The 15,460-nt window shown below is 36.1% G+C and overlaps 1 protein-coding gene across 2 annotated transcripts; it reads left to right on the top strand.

The window, feature by feature from the left end:
* On the top strand, positions 1 to 12,963 carry LOC127639655 (xaa-Pro aminopeptidase 1-like). 2 transcript variants are annotated; one of them, XM_052121786.1, is made up of 20 exons: positions 1 to 103; positions 1,714 to 1,838; positions 3,562 to 3,625; positions 3,889 to 3,993; positions 4,291 to 4,383; positions 4,798 to 4,941; positions 5,182 to 5,277; positions 5,750 to 5,831; positions 5,927 to 6,137; positions 6,513 to 6,602; positions 6,689 to 6,739; positions 6,883 to 6,941; positions 7,135 to 7,212; positions 8,350 to 8,421; positions 8,599 to 8,659; positions 8,886 to 8,955; positions 9,158 to 9,331; positions 9,969 to 10,045; positions 10,351 to 10,449; positions 12,355 to 12,963. In XM_052121786.1, exons 2-20 carry the CDS (start codon positions 1,722 to 1,724, stop codon positions 12,472 to 12,474), a joined length of 1,863 nt encoding a protein of 620 aa, XP_051977746.1. In that variant the 5' UTR covers positions 1 to 103; positions 1,714 to 1,721; the 3' UTR covers positions 12,475 to 12,963. The 2 variants fall into 2 exon arrangements, with proteins under 2 accessions (XP_051977746.1, XP_051977745.1); XM_052121785.1 differs by lacking the exon at positions 1 to 103 and adding an exon at positions 1,206 to 1,268.
* Positions 12,964 to 15,460: the final 2,497 nt, after the last annotated feature.

The raw sequence follows: 15,460 nt of genomic DNA, 5'->3' as shown, positions 1-15,460 counted from the left end.
GTGTGTCATCATTGTAATGGCAGCCTCCTTTGAACATTAAACACAAGGAACAACAGTTTTACCAGTAGTTTACAATTCAGTACTCGCTTAGTTAAGGTAACAGGTGAGTTGTTTGATGTTAGTCTTTCACTATATGTGCTCCATACTTGGAAAATACGAGTAGATTGTGCAGCGCGAGGCCAGTACGAATGTTATTTTGGTTGCTTGCATAAAATGCGCGTGTTTTGCTGTCTAGCATCAGCGCGAGACGGATAATACTCTCTCTTTTCTTCGATACGAAAAAAATAATATTATTTGTTAACATAAACGCTTTTATAAAGCCTAGTATTTTAACAGAGTAACACTACTTATGTATTGATAAGCATCTTTCATTCAGAAATTAAGTCTTCTCTGGGTGTCGTTTTTTTTTTTTAAAAGTACCATCTATTCATAGATACGATGTTGAATTTTACGAGTCTGTCTCGATTAATCACTTGTTATTGACTGTTTAGCGATAGGTTGTTTATATTTTTGCTCTGTGCAGCTCGTTTAACCAATCAGATTGCGATATGAGAAGTTCTTTGACGCGATTGGCTGATGTAACAGTTGGAACGTTTAACAACAAAGGTTCATTTCTGAATGAATGAAAATATAATATATTCTCTTCTTATTTTCAAGGTAAAATATATAGATTTAGAATTTGAAAATATAACACGTGAATTGAAAACATTCAATAATATTTACATGCTATATAAAATATAAAATGGTTATTTACTGTGACAACCACATTTGCTGCCAAAATGCCATAGTTACTGCAGTTATTGTTACCATTGTAAAAACATAATGAATTATAATATGGAAGTGTAAACAGATTTTTTTTTCCTGACCTTTATTTGTGGTTTGTTTCTTTATTGTATTTATTATTTGAGTGATGGTTAATACCATAACTTGTTTCGGTTTTGCAGTTATTATACTTTGGTAGAAACTGTCAATATAGTTACAATATTACATGTTAGAGAAGATCTATTGTAAAATAATTTAATAAAACTCTTTAATTGACATGAAGTAAATGTGTGATCAAAGAACTAGAAGTTTTACCAAAATCATAATAGAAAGAGCCTGTCAGAAAGTAAGATAGTCTAGTCAGTAAATCTTTAACTATGGGATGGTCACAGTTGGGCACCTGAGTGCAAGATAACAGTTAATTATCTCATATCTGACCAACTTTGAGCTCCACGTTACCAGTAAGATCTCCGGTTCAGAGAGAGAGAGAGAGAGAATGGCTTCAGGTAATTCAAAAATGTTTTTGTGAAATGTTCTCAATTATATGCACTGCCAGAAGCCCACAAGTGGGTTTCCTTTATGATCTAAACATATCTGTAAAATTAGTATTTTAAACACTGAGGTATCAGTTGGATGAATCTTAAATAGAATTAAGTTGGTCTGAAAGTGAAAGGTACTTAAAAGTAGAATTAAAACATTGAATATTGACTGTGCTCTGGATAACACATTAGTATATCTGCATATTGCACTATTGAAGTAAGGTTATATCTTAATACTTCTCAATGTACACTGACTAAGATTTCAGTGGCACTTGTTTTTCAGGCAATCCATAGATGAGTAATGACTAATTACTGTGCATTACGAAGTGTGCTAAATAATAATAATTGGTACTCTGTACTAATGTAAGCCACTGACTGTACATTATACCGTTTTCTCTATCTCTCTTGACAGACACTGCTATGTCCCCAAAGATCACAGTGGAGTTGCTTAGGCAGCTCCGGCAGGCCATGAGGAACAGCAAGTACATCACTGAGCCCATTCAGGCTTACATCATCCCATCAGGAGATGCACATCAGGTAACATGTGAATACACTTAAACCTTTGCAAACAATTTGCAAACCAACTTTGCAAACAAGTAACTTGTGCTCTGTAAACATGCAACCTGTGCATTATAAACATACAGACTGTGCTACATCCTGTGCTGTTTAAACATACATCCTGTGCTGTTTAAACATACATCCTGTGCTGTTTAAACATACATCCTGTGCTGTTTAAACATACATCCTGTGCTGTTTAAACATATATACTATGATAGATAAACACACAGGCTGTGATGAAAATACATACTGCACTGTATGAACATACATTCTGCTCTTTGTAAACATACAGCCTGTGCTAAATATACATAGAGCCTGTTTTTTATTAACATAAAGCCAGTGATAAATAAACATACAGCCTGTGCTTTATAAACATAGATACTGTGATGAGTAAACATACAGCCTGTGTTTTATAAACATAGATACTGTGATGAGTAAACATACAGCCTGTGCTTTATAAACATAGGTACTGTGATGAGTAAACATACAGCCTGTGTTTTATAAACATAGATACTGTGATGAGTAAACATACAGCCTGTGCTTTATAAACATAGATACTGTGATGAGTAAACATACAGCCTGTGTTTTATAAACATAGATACTGTGATGAGTAAACATACAGCCTGTGCTTTATAAACATAGATACTGTGATGAGTAAACATACAGCCTGTGCTTTATAAACATAGATACTGTGATGAGTAAACATACAGCCTGTGCTTTATAAACATAGATACTGTGATGAGTAAACATACAGCCTGTGCTTTATAAACATAGATACTGTGATAAATAAACATACAGCCTGCGCTTTATAAACATAGATACTGTGATGAGTAAACATACAGCCTGTGCTTTATAAACATAGATACTGTGATGAGTAAACATACAGCCTGTGTTTTATAAACATAGATACTGTGATGAGTAAACATACAGCCTGTGCTTTATAAACATAGATACTGTGATGAGTAAACATACAGCCTGTGTTTTATAAACATAGATACTGTGATGAGTAAACATACAGCCTGTGCTTTATAAACATAGATACTGTGATGAGTAAACATACAGCCTGTGCTTTATAAACATAGGTACTGTGATGAGTAAACATACAGCCTGTGCTTTATAAACATAGATACTGTGATGAGTAAACATACAGCCTGTGTTTTTTTAAACTTCCAGCTTTTGATGTATAAACATATATCTTGTTCTCTGAAAACATCTACACTATATTATAAATATACAGTACATTATATTATCAATTTACAGCATATTCTTAATAAACACACAACTAGTGCTTTATAAATAATAGTCTATTTTTGTAACTTGTTCTCAACAGACAATCTTGGGAAACTAGAAGATAGACTTCTCTTACACTTTACAACATGAACACCATTGAACATTGAACAATGTTACATAATTGTATTTCCGCCTTTACAGTGTAGATGTGTATGTGTGTGTCTTCATTTGCAATACCTTTCATTTAAATTCTATTTTGTGAGTGATGGGCACATTTACTCTGTGATTACGAAATCTCCTTTGATTACAAGGATATATGTGTTGTCTTGGGCACGCTGACGAGTGTTTTCCCTCATTCTGCTGTGTGGTTAAATTAGCAGTAATTAGGACTGCTTGCTGACAGGCCTGATCTCATTCTTTATTTTACCTCTTTTTCTCATTTTCCTATTCTACTCATCTTTCCATCCTGCAGAGTGAATATATCGCACCCTGTGACTGCCGCCGTGAATTCATCTGTGGATTCAACGGCTCTGCAGGTGTGTGCCGATTTTCATTCAGACACAAAAATGGGATATTTTGTAACGTTCCCTTGAATGTACAGAATAGGCGTAGATCACAACCTAGATATTTAATACAATATAATCCCAGATTTAAAATCTGCTGATTTGAAATGAAAGATCACTTGTCATAATCGATTGAATGCTTTCAAAGCAATCCATTTGCATGCGTACAGTAGTTATGATTTATGTTGTAGGTTATAGTGACAGACAGAATTAATGTGTGTGTTTTTGCTTTTTAGGTACTGCTATTGTCACAGAGCAGCATGCAGCTTTATGGACAGATGGGAGGTACTTCCTGCAGGCCAGCCAACAGATGGACAATAACTGGACTCTGATGAAAATGGGTGCAGTTAATATTAATATCATATTTTGACATGTGTTTGCAAGGTCATCATATTTGTTATCACATTGCTGTTTTATCAAATCTGGCCCTCTGGCCAAGTTGCTGATTTCTCAAATTTTCCGAAATGTTCTTTGGAATCTCAAGTTTAATTTAGCATTGCACCTCATTCCTTATCATCTCTTTGGGCTTGATATAGACTTTCCATGTGCATCATTACTTAAGGATAAACTGTGCAGTGCTGTGAATCTTGTTAAATTGAACTGTAGTAATTATGACATCATATATTGTTAATTTTCAGGACTGAAGGAAACACCATCCCAGGAAGACTGGCTCATTAGCATTCTCCCAGAAAACTCTAAAGTGGGAGTTGATCCGTGGATCATTGCTGCTGGTCAGGAATAGAACAATAAAGCTATTAGATCCAATGATAATAACTATATAAAATTAGGACTGACAAAATTAATGCATTCAGTTAAAGACTTTTACCGTTCATTCAAATTACACATTTGCTCGTAGTTTCATTTCCTGTGTGTTTTTGATATAGAATAAATTTTCTTTTTTATTTATATATATATATATATATATATATATATATATATAACACGAGCCCTTTTTTGTTTTCTTTGAAGAAAATGTGTTCACGTTTAACTATGGAAAATATGTGATTAATCAAAACTAAAAGTTTTAATTCAATTAAAGACCTTTTTAATTTATAAACAAATCAAATATTTTTTTTACAATTATTTTATAATTAATACTTGTCCATTGTGAACTAGAACAATAACAAACAGCTTTTGTGTTTCAGATCAGTGGAAGAACATGTCCAATGCTCTGAGCAGTGCGGGTCACTCTTTGGTTGCGGTGCAGGACAACCTGATTGATGCCATCTGGGTGGATCGGCCACACAGACCCAGTACCAAACTTATTACCCTGGGACTCAAATATACCGGTCAGCACATCTGAACTGATTTGAAACAAAAGCCCCTTAAATAATGTCTTTAAGATAATAATAAAGAGTAATCAAATTGAAATTTATTAGAAAACAGTAACTGGTTATTTGTGAATTGGGCCACTGATATGGTGTTTTACATTGAATCTTGCATGATCAAATAAACAAATCGACCGTCTGCTTTGATACATTTGTTCATGGAGATATTTCAGACAAACCAGCATACTGTTTTCTGTCTAGGTCTCACTTGGCAAGATAAAATTCTGGCTTTGAGAGGAAAAATGGCAGAAAGGAAGATTTTCTGGTTTGTGGTCACAGCCCTTGATGAGACTGCATGTACGTATCGGCATACAGCACAGTTGTCAGATCAAGACCCAGCACCTGTTCCCTCTCCACTGCTTTGTTAACCCCAGTTAAAGAGCTCTTGTAGCAGATTGTCTCATCTTGATGTTGATAATTATTGACTGATTGCTTTAGGGACATACGCATGTGTACACTCATGTAGCTATGTATTGTAAAATCTCTTAAAACCAACTTGTGAAATTTGACTAGGAAACAAGGTTGATAAATAGACCAAATAATGTCCTAATTGAATATAAAAATGCCAATGAGGTGTTTGTGAGGACTAGGGTATCGCAACCATACGAATAATTCATAATCGTTCTGTTATCAGTTATTGGACACTTTAACAGAAATATATTCTGTTTGTCTGATGGTCTATTGGTTGGTCTGTAGTTATAATGAATATTACTGAAGAAGTTAAGCTGTATTTGTTGACATTTAAAACACAAATGATCTTTTTCTCTAGGGCTTTTTAACCTGCGTGGTTCAGATATTGAGTACAACCCTGTGTTTTTCGCCTACGCCATCATCGGCATGAGCAGCATAAAGTAAAACAGAATTGATTAATCTTTCTCTATACAGAGCATTCTGCTAGATGTTTGATGACCACCTGTGCTCAGAGTTGTGGTATATGTGTTTGTAGACTGTTTGTGGACAGTAAGCGTTTGTTGGACCCTGCTGTCCGGGAGCATTTGGAACTGGACAGGCCGAGTAAGCCGGAGCTGACCATACAGTGTTTTCCATACGAGTCTGTGTACACTGAGCTCCAGGCAGTTTGTGCAGCGCTGGCACCCAAAGAGAAGATGTGGATCTGTGACAAGGCCAGCTGTGCTCTCACACAAGTCATACCCAAGGTGAGTCATGATGGAGACTGAATTCAAATTCAATTCAAACTTTCTCCACCTCTGAAACAACTTTACTTTGGTGATGATGAAATACCATGTGGGTGGGGAACAATAATATCAACCAGTAATATCATAGCCTACTTAATGCAATCTAATCACTATGGTTATCTACCATACATTATCCTGCTTAATGTTTTGTTTTTATTCAGAAATATGTTGCATTGTGGACATTAATTGTGCTGCGAATGCCATTTCATGTCTTCTATGGATCAATCTGCTCAATACCTTAGTCTCAAAATGCTACTTTTTATGTAAAGTGGTTTCTCCTTTTTTATATTAAAAACTGCACATTAATCATATTCAACGTATATGGTCATTGTCCAGGCCCACAGATCTGCAATCCCTTACACACCCTTATGTCTGGCTAAAGCCGTCAAGAACCCCACAGAGATTCAGGGCATGAAGATGGCACATGTAAGTCCACATGGGATAATCCCAGAGATATTCCAGAAAACTTTATATATGTTTTTGCTTTATTTATCACAATACTTTCCTTACAGATCAAAGATGCTGTGGCACTGTGTGAACTGTTTGCCTGGTTGGAGAAAGAGGTATTAAGAAATCATCCTCTGCTTCTGGTTTTATTTATATATTATTTTTTGAGAAATAGTTTAATTTATTTTCCTAGGACTATTCTTGTTGAAACGGTACAACTGAAAACAAAATAGAAGAGATAATATTTGTCATTTTATAGATTTCTAAAGGGACGGTCACTGAGATCTCAGTGGCAGATAAAGCAGAAGAATTAAGAAGGTGAGTTGTACCTGCTGCATAAGACATAGAAAAAGTCAGTAGTTATAAAAAGTTATTTATAATTTGTATTTCTTGGTACTATAGCGTCTTGTAGTTGATTGTTGCACCACCTGCTTGTGATCTGTGGAACTACAAAGAGTCAAGCAGAATTTTTATTTACTTTGAATTAACAACCTTTTTTTTTTCTTCCTAGTCAACAAAAAGACTTTGTTGGGCTTAGTTTTCCAACCATCTCTAGTGTGGGACCAAATGGGGCCATCATACATTACAGGTATAATTCATCGGAGTGACTTTTTGCACTAGGAGTAAAGAGCACCTGCCACATAGTGCAGCTATTTGCACTCCAATAGTCTAGTGCAAGCACAGAAATGAAAGACAAACAGCACCATTCGTGTTGCTGCAGTGGTGTGGGGTGTAACAAAAGGTGTGGATGTGCTTTTTTGTGCGCGCGGATGACCCGGGTTCAAATCCGCCTTTTTCTACTTTTCCTCATCCTGTTTCCTGTCTCCATTATTCGTATTTCCTTTACTATTACTTTTGATAATTAATAGAAATGAATATAAAGGTTGATTTCCTTGCAGTGATTTCATTCAGGGAATTTATCACAATTAACCATTGAATTACTACAGTAATTTACAGTAATATGCTGTAAATATATGATTACTATGGTTACTGTAATAGAAGAAGAAGTACTTTTATTTATATAGCGCCTTTCCATAGCTCAAGGTCGCTTTACATTGTACATTTCAAATGCATTTAGACGCCCTCACATACATTACAGTCACATAGGATACATAGTTACCTTATCCAAAATGCATGTTAAATAGATATGTTTTTAACTGGGTCTTGAAAGTAGCCACAGATGAGGTATTATGTAGTGTAAGAGGTAGCGAATTCCATAACTGAGGAGCATTAATACTAAAAGACATTCCACCTACAGTAGACAACCTGAAACGAGGGATTGACAGTAAACCAAGTTCAGCTGATCTAAGGGACCGGGCAGGACGGTAAGGGTAGAGTAGGTCAGACAGGTAATGGTAATGAAAGCATGGTTACTTTTCATAAGGGATATTTAGGGTTAGGTATAGGGGTAGGGGTTGGTGTAGAGTGTCTTAGAAATGTAAATAAACACATTAAACGCACTGCAGTGATGCCTATATACTGTATGTTAGTATTTAATTAAGGGTCAAATAGCATTCTTTGGTCATTTTTTTAACACTAATTGCTTTAGTGCAAAGAAGATACTATAGGTTTACACTGAGTGCAAATTTTTGACATCACACAAGTCTTGCCATAATTATTACCATTTAAATAAAAACAAAAAAACAAAATGTATTGAATTTCTGCCAAACTATTTCCTTTATACTTTTTTTATGGCATATTTAACTCTCTCTGTGCTGTCTGATAGACCTCTCCCAGAAACCAACAGGACTCTTTCTCTTAATGAAGTGTATCTGATCGACTCTGGGGCTCAGTTCATGTAAGCACACAAACACTGCAGCACATTTAGCGCTGAAAAAATATTTGAACACATTTAACAGAAGACTACGTTTGTGAGGTTTACTTTAAGAATCTTCACAGACACATTTCTGCTCTACATTAATGTTATTTACTACAAATAAAATAAAAGATTCGATCTGTGTCTTTTGATATCCAGGGATGGCACCACAGATGTGACCCGTACAGTGCACTTTGGGACTCCCTCTGACTACGAGAAGGTAAATATTCTTTACTTTGCCCCATCTCGAAATACGTAATTTTCATTAAAGCGACTGTTTTGCTTCATTTTGATTAAAGATCAAGCTCCCCCCTTCAGAAAAACAGGGAGTAGTTGAAATCCACTTGTATTTTCGCTTTCTTTGTAAATTCACACTGTGCAGTCTGGAAAGTGTCATCCCACCCATTATGCTTATGGTCCTGTCCTCCTCATTTTGATCTCAACAGGAATGCTTTACGTATGTCCTAAAGGGACACATTGCTGTCAGTGCTGCAGTGTTTCCCAATGGAACCAAAGGTATGTCCTCAATGACAAGAAACAACAAATAAATAACAAAATCTTAAGGGCAACTCTAAACAAGTTTTTTCTTTTCATTAAATGTGATGAATTTGTTCATACCCTATATAATTTTCCCCCAAGTCCCCATATTGTTGCTCTGAAATGCTGTGTAGAGGAAGGTTATGTGAAATGTATTGTCTCAACGTTGTTTTGTGCACAGGTCACCTGCTGGACTCTTTTGCACGTGCGGCTCTCTGGGATTCTGGGCTGGACTATCTTCACGGTACCGGTCATGGTGTAGGATGCTTTCTTAATGTGCACGAGGGTCCTTGTGGCATCAGCTACAAAACATTTGCAGACGAACCGCTGGAGGCTGGAATGATTGTCAGCGATGGTACAGAAACACACATACACTGATCAGCCACAACATTAAATCCACCTGCCTAATATTGTGTAGGTCCCCATCGTGCCGCCAAAACAGCGCCAACCCGCATCTTAGAACAGCATTCTGAGATGATATTCTTCTCACCACAATTGTACAGAGTGGTTATCTGAGTTACCGAAGACTTTGCCAGTTCAAGCCAGTCTGGCCATTCTCTGTTGACCTCTCTCATCAATAAGGCGTTTCCATCCACAGAAACTGCCGCTCACTGGATGTTTTTTGTTTTTGGCACTATTCTGAGAATATTCTAGAGACTGGTGTGTGTGAAAATCCCAGGAGATCAGCAGTTACAGAAATACTCAAACCAGCCCGTCTGGCACCAACAATCATCCTTGGTGGTTTGAATATTTCTGTAACTGCTGATCTCCTGGGATTTTCACACACAACAGTCTCTAGAATTTACTCCGAATGGTGCCAAAAACAAAAAACATCCAGTGAGCGGCAAAAAAAAATATCGCCCGATTATTCAGTTAAAGGCCTTTCCCACCATCTTAGTTAACAGTATCTGCAATATCCACCATCAGTCGACCTCTAGTTGGTATGATATATTGGAGGTCCATTTGAGTTATATTTTTTTTTTCTCCCCCAGAGCCTGGATACTATGAGGATGGATCCTTTGGCATTCGGATAGAAAACGTTGTCGTGGTCGTTCCCGCAAAAACCAAAGTAACTACTGCATCAAACCACATATCAGTCTATTTAATCTTATGCCTAGAAAATACTTTAATAATAATTAAAGGTGAAATAAGTAATTTTTACACTTAAAAATGCTTTTTCAAATTAAGAAATGAATAGGGCTTCATTTTAGACTAATTTGTTTAAAATCATTTTGTGTGATGCAGTATCCTTGTGATAGATTTCAGAAGAGTCAAAGAATACACTGTCATATCAGCCAGCAAAACACAAGTTAAAAATAACTTGCTGGATTTTAAGTCTAATGTGTAAGATTTTGGCTCTTTGCCTTCTCTCAGTATAACTACAGGAACAAAGGCAGTCTCACATTTGAACCCCTCACCCTCGTCCCCATTCAGCTGAAAATGATCAACACAGATCTGCTCACACAGAAAGAGGTCAGTGCAGACTACACATTTAACGGTGTAAAAAAACATGTTTGTTAAGTGTTTATTGACAGTACAAACATATCTCACAATAACAGCTAAATTAAGTCTTGTGCTTAAAACATATAAAGTTGAGCTACTGTCACTTGATAAAAGAGCTGATCAGTTTGTAGTCCTCGGTTTGTATATCCTTGGGAATTTCCAGTGGATTTTTAAAATATACATTTTTGAACTGTGGTCTGTGGTTAACACTACTTGAAAATGCTTTCCTGTTTTTGTTCTGCTACACATTCATACCTCAAACATTAATTTTGAAAGCACTGCAGGCTTTAAAAACTGTGCTTGCTGCTAAGGCTGTAGATTTGATATATGAATTCAGTGCAATTAATTATATGAAAAATTACATAACTTTTTTTTACACAATTAAGACTTGTGCACTGTTCATTTAAGTCTCACACTTGTGACTTCTACACTCAAGTGTGTAATATGTTTATGAAAGAAATTGAATAATAATAAGTAGCATTTTGGGGGGAATTTTATGCTGTTTAGATCTATGGTGAATGGTAAATTTATCTACCATTGATTTGCATATGCAAATAAGCAATTTTATGTCATGATTATTTTACTACAGTTAAAAAGTACATTTGTTTGCTGCTGAAATGTGAAGAAAAATTGAGAATGTGTCAGGTATTGGGAGCAGATTGCTGCCATCTGGTGCAAAAAAAAAAAAAAGTACAATTACATGAATTGAAAATCATGTCATGACAAAAATAACCAGTCGATGGCTGTAGAGATTAGAGATCCACTAATCTCATTGTGAATGTGTTTTGGTCTCACCCATTCATTTTGTGTGTGTGATCTGCATTTCGGCTGAATTTATTGATTTTATTTCACAAATTTCCCCCAAACCATTGCTCTGTTTCATAGTGTCGCCCATTCATCTCATGTGGTCGGTCAAATTTGACCACAAACTACACAAGTGTCACTTTGTTTATCACATGGAATTAACTCATCAAATCCAGTCCAAATTGTTTTTTTTTTTTGTGTTCAGATGTCAAATGTTGGAAAAGTAACCAAGTCTCGAGCCACAAAGATGAAGTATACCATTTTTATTAATGAAACAAAATTGATTTAGGTCAAAGGTAACCAAAGAGTATACAAGGGATAATCATGCCCCTGGACCGTACGTAAATTCCAGAAGAAATTTATCTACCAACATAGCAATTCAAGCTTGAAGTACCAACTTCATGTTTTTTCGAGTCGCAGTTAGCAGGGGGCAGTCAGTGCAACTCCAGCTGTACAGAAAAGGCACAGCTATAAAGACAACAAACTGACAGCTGTTCATAAAGAAAGCAGACGGGGCACAGCAGAATGCAGGGGGATTTCAACTTTAAAAAATGTTAAACTACATTTTAATTGACTCTGCATCCTCAAAACATAACAAAAAGTTATATTTAATTGAAATATATCGAATTTGGAGTCCATTTTCAAACAATATTTATATGCAATTAATGCATTTAATAAATTAGTATAACATATAATTATATTAGAAAGATATTGACAGCCCTAGTTCCAAAATAAGGACCCCAATGGTCGTCCGATACGTGAAGTACATAAACTCACATGTAGTTCTTATGTAGCAACTTGTTTTAAAAGGTATCATAAGGTTTTAAAATGTATGAATGTGTGTAATTTATGTTGTAGAACAAACAGCAGCCTTTTCAAGTAATGTTAATGAAACCTTATTTAGCTCATCAGTTGAAACCTGTCAATCTAAAAGCACATTGGAAATTCTCGAGAGTTGGCCTCGAGTTGACATCATGGCCGAACGGTTCTATTTGTGATATCTGATTACATATTTCTTTTAAGCTAAAGAATAATGTACTGGTGTAATAATACATATTTGTCATTATGCAGCGTGATTGGGTGAATGACTACCACAGGAAATGCCGGGAAACAGTTGGGGTGGAGCTAGAGCGACAGGGCAGGAAGGACGGTCTGGATTGGCTGATCCGGGAAACTCAGCCGATTGTCTGATTATTTGAACCAGTCACCTTTGAAATGATCGCCCAGTCATTTTCTCTCAGTCCTGCTCTCTATCTGCTTTTCTATTGGATACATTTCACTTTCTGCTTCTTTTGTAAAGAACGCTCTCACCAGCTGTTTTATGATGTAATTAAACTGAGCTGAAAAAAATATGCTTTTGTTGTCTTCTGCTGATATCCATAAATCTAAAGAAGTATGGTGAAAATTTGATCATTATTTAATCTCATTTAATTCTTTCTTCTATGGAACCTAATGTGTTTCCAGGAAACTCTAGAGCTGCATATAAAAAATGGGCGTGTCCTGGTCGATGCCACTCTTGGGGCCATTGGCGTAGTCCTGCAGTGTGAGTGGAGTGTGTGTCGCTGGTGTTTGAGGGGGGGTGTTGTCCTTGTGTCCCACAGGTAGAGGGTTGCTGTAAATGTAATAGATCTGTGAGTTGTCCTTCGGTCCCTCTTGTCTCCTGAACATGGTGAGTGGGTTACGGAAGCTATCGGTTTTCCTTACAGAAGTAACACCCACCAGCTCCTCGACTACCTCACAGGCCATGGCGCTCTCATAGATACGTGCCTGCTTACGCTTCCTGTGATACAATGAAATTGATAATTAGATGGCTTTTAGACACAATTTAACATCTACAAAGGAGCTCTGATGCTTTGACGCAAGCTGAAAAACTGCCATTCAGTTCTTATAGAACAGAAAGTGCAACCTAAATTTGATAACTTTGTCTACTAATAGAGACAGCTATAAATATGTATGCTTGTCTTTATTAACTTTATATTGCAACCTTTATCCCCAAAATGTATTTGGACACTTGCGCAGCACTTACATTAATAATCTTATTGCATTAATTAAGGGGATTAAACATCATTTATGTTGGGGTGGCAATTATGGAAGTATGTAAATGACATGTCTTTGATACAAATTGATACAAAGAGCAGCAAGTGATAATTGGGCTTCAGCAATGTACATGTACTGCTTTTCATGCAATGCAGGATGTGCATGGTTGAATTTCAACTGAATTTGAACAACTGAAATTTTAAAGGCGAATTTGTTAAGCGAAATATAATGGATATAATATTGCTTGTCGAATAATAAAGATGTAATAATAAAATAAATTAATGAATAAAAAAGCTGAGAAATTTTGGGACTGAACTTTGGAAGGCAAATATTCATAATTTAATTATTGTAAACCATGTTAAATTTCAGCATTGTTGATATGCAATTCAATGTGCTTTTTGTTATCAAAGACAATTGTCATTTAATATACATCATCAGAATTGTCCAGTAATCATTGGTTGATTGTTCGTATGGTCAGCAGCAACAGCTTCAAAGTTGAAATTGTTTGAACTTTAAGTGGCACGTTTACAATGCTTGATGGCACAGTGACAGTGGTGGTAATGCTGAAGCTGCCACTCCATAGACTTCCATTTATTTGGCAACGTTGATGCGAGTCATGTGGAAGTAAGCCCCTTTCAGAAAACAAAATATCAAACAAAGTGACTTCTGCAAACAAATGATTATAGACCTTTTCTCTGAACTAATTTAACTGTTCTGAGTCATTTTGAACCAAGGCCCTTTTTTAGTGATTGTAGTCAGTTCCCCTCAAGTTCATACAGGTGTCCTAGCAGAGTAACCAGGTGTAGTCCATCACATTAACTATAGACATGTTCCACTAATGTTTGACAACTAGAAAGTGTCCAAATACTTTGTCTTAATTTTAAATTTTGTATATGTATATATATATATAGATTATAATTAAACCCTAACAAACTTTTGGGAGCTACTGTACATGCCTGCATTCTTACCTATATGAGATACAGGTGATGATTCCTGTTATGGTCAGAATGCACAGAGCCACAGACAAAATGGAGATATTGAACACCTTTATTTCTGTGTGTGGACAAATTGAGAAAAGTAACAGTTAAATGTGGATAGAATCGTTTTTAAACTTGAGATCAGAATGCAAAGTACAGTATAACACAATAAAGGGTCCTGGATACAGAAATGCATGGATTGACTTAAGTCAAGTCATTTTTATTTGTATAGCGCCTTTCACAACACGCATAGATTCAAAGCAGCTTTACAGAAGAACAGGCATCAACAGAAACTAAAACTGTAATCTATAATGTTTAAGGGGCCGTCTACACGACAACGTTTTCAACTAAAAACTGAAAACTTTTTTTTTTTTTTTTTTACGGAAAAGGCATTTTGGGGCCTGAAACCGCAAACATTTGAAAACTGGTTTCAAAGTGCAAGTTTTTGAAAACAATGCCGTTATCGTCTCTGTGTAAATATGCAATAATGTGAATTTCTGAAAACGATGACATCATGCACACGTGTATTACGTGTTCAGTCTATAGGCATGCATGCGAGTACTTCAAAACAATACGCAAGACATTCAAAACTACAATGGTGGACTACAGGACATTGTTTGTGCTGCTCAAGACTTATAGTAATAAAGCAACCTCATCATCCGGCCAGACGAAATTGCTCGATGCTTTTGCCATCTTCATTGTTTGCATTCACCGCTCTGTGGAAGAATGCTTATGTTCGCAGCCGCGTAGTGTTTCTTTACAAAGTGATATCGCCAACTACTGGCCTGGCATGCATAATACAGCGTTTTATAGTAGTTTTTGCGGATCCGTGTGAACGGGGATCATTTTGACAACATTGTCATCTGTACGCGAAACTTTTAAAAACTGTTTTTAGTACATCGTTGCCGCACAAAGGTTCCCCCAGAGTCATAGTTTTGTCATTTGATTAAATACGATTGTGAATTGTGTTTAAAAATAATTAAATAATAATTGTATTTATAACCCAAGTGAGGAAGCTGAAGGCGACTGTGGCAAGAAACACAAAACTCCATAAGATGTTGGTTAATGGAGAAAAATAACCTTGGGAGAAAACGGACTCACTGTGGGGGCCAGTTCCCCTCTGGCTAACATCATGAATATAATGCCGATATTACTTATGCAAG

This window comes from Xyrauchen texanus, chromosome 48 (genome assembly GCF_025860055.1).
Source record: "Xyrauchen texanus isolate HMW12.3.18 chromosome 48, RBS_HiC_50CHRs, whole genome shotgun sequence".
Lineage (NCBI taxonomy): Eukaryota > Metazoa > Chordata > Actinopteri > Cypriniformes > Catostomidae > Xyrauchen > Xyrauchen texanus.
This window is presented reverse-complemented; position numbering and strand designations above follow the sequence as displayed.

Coding starts and splice junctions, on each gene's coding strand:
- LOC127639655 (XM_052121785.1), top strand. Junction 6,138..6,512: donor TCACACAAGTCATACCCAAG/GTGAGTCATGAT, acceptor GTCATTGTCCAG/GCCCACAGATCTGCAATCCC. Junction 7,213..8,349: donor GGGGCCATCATACATTACAG/GTATAATTCATC, acceptor GCTGTCTGATAG/ACCTCTCCCAGAAACCAACA.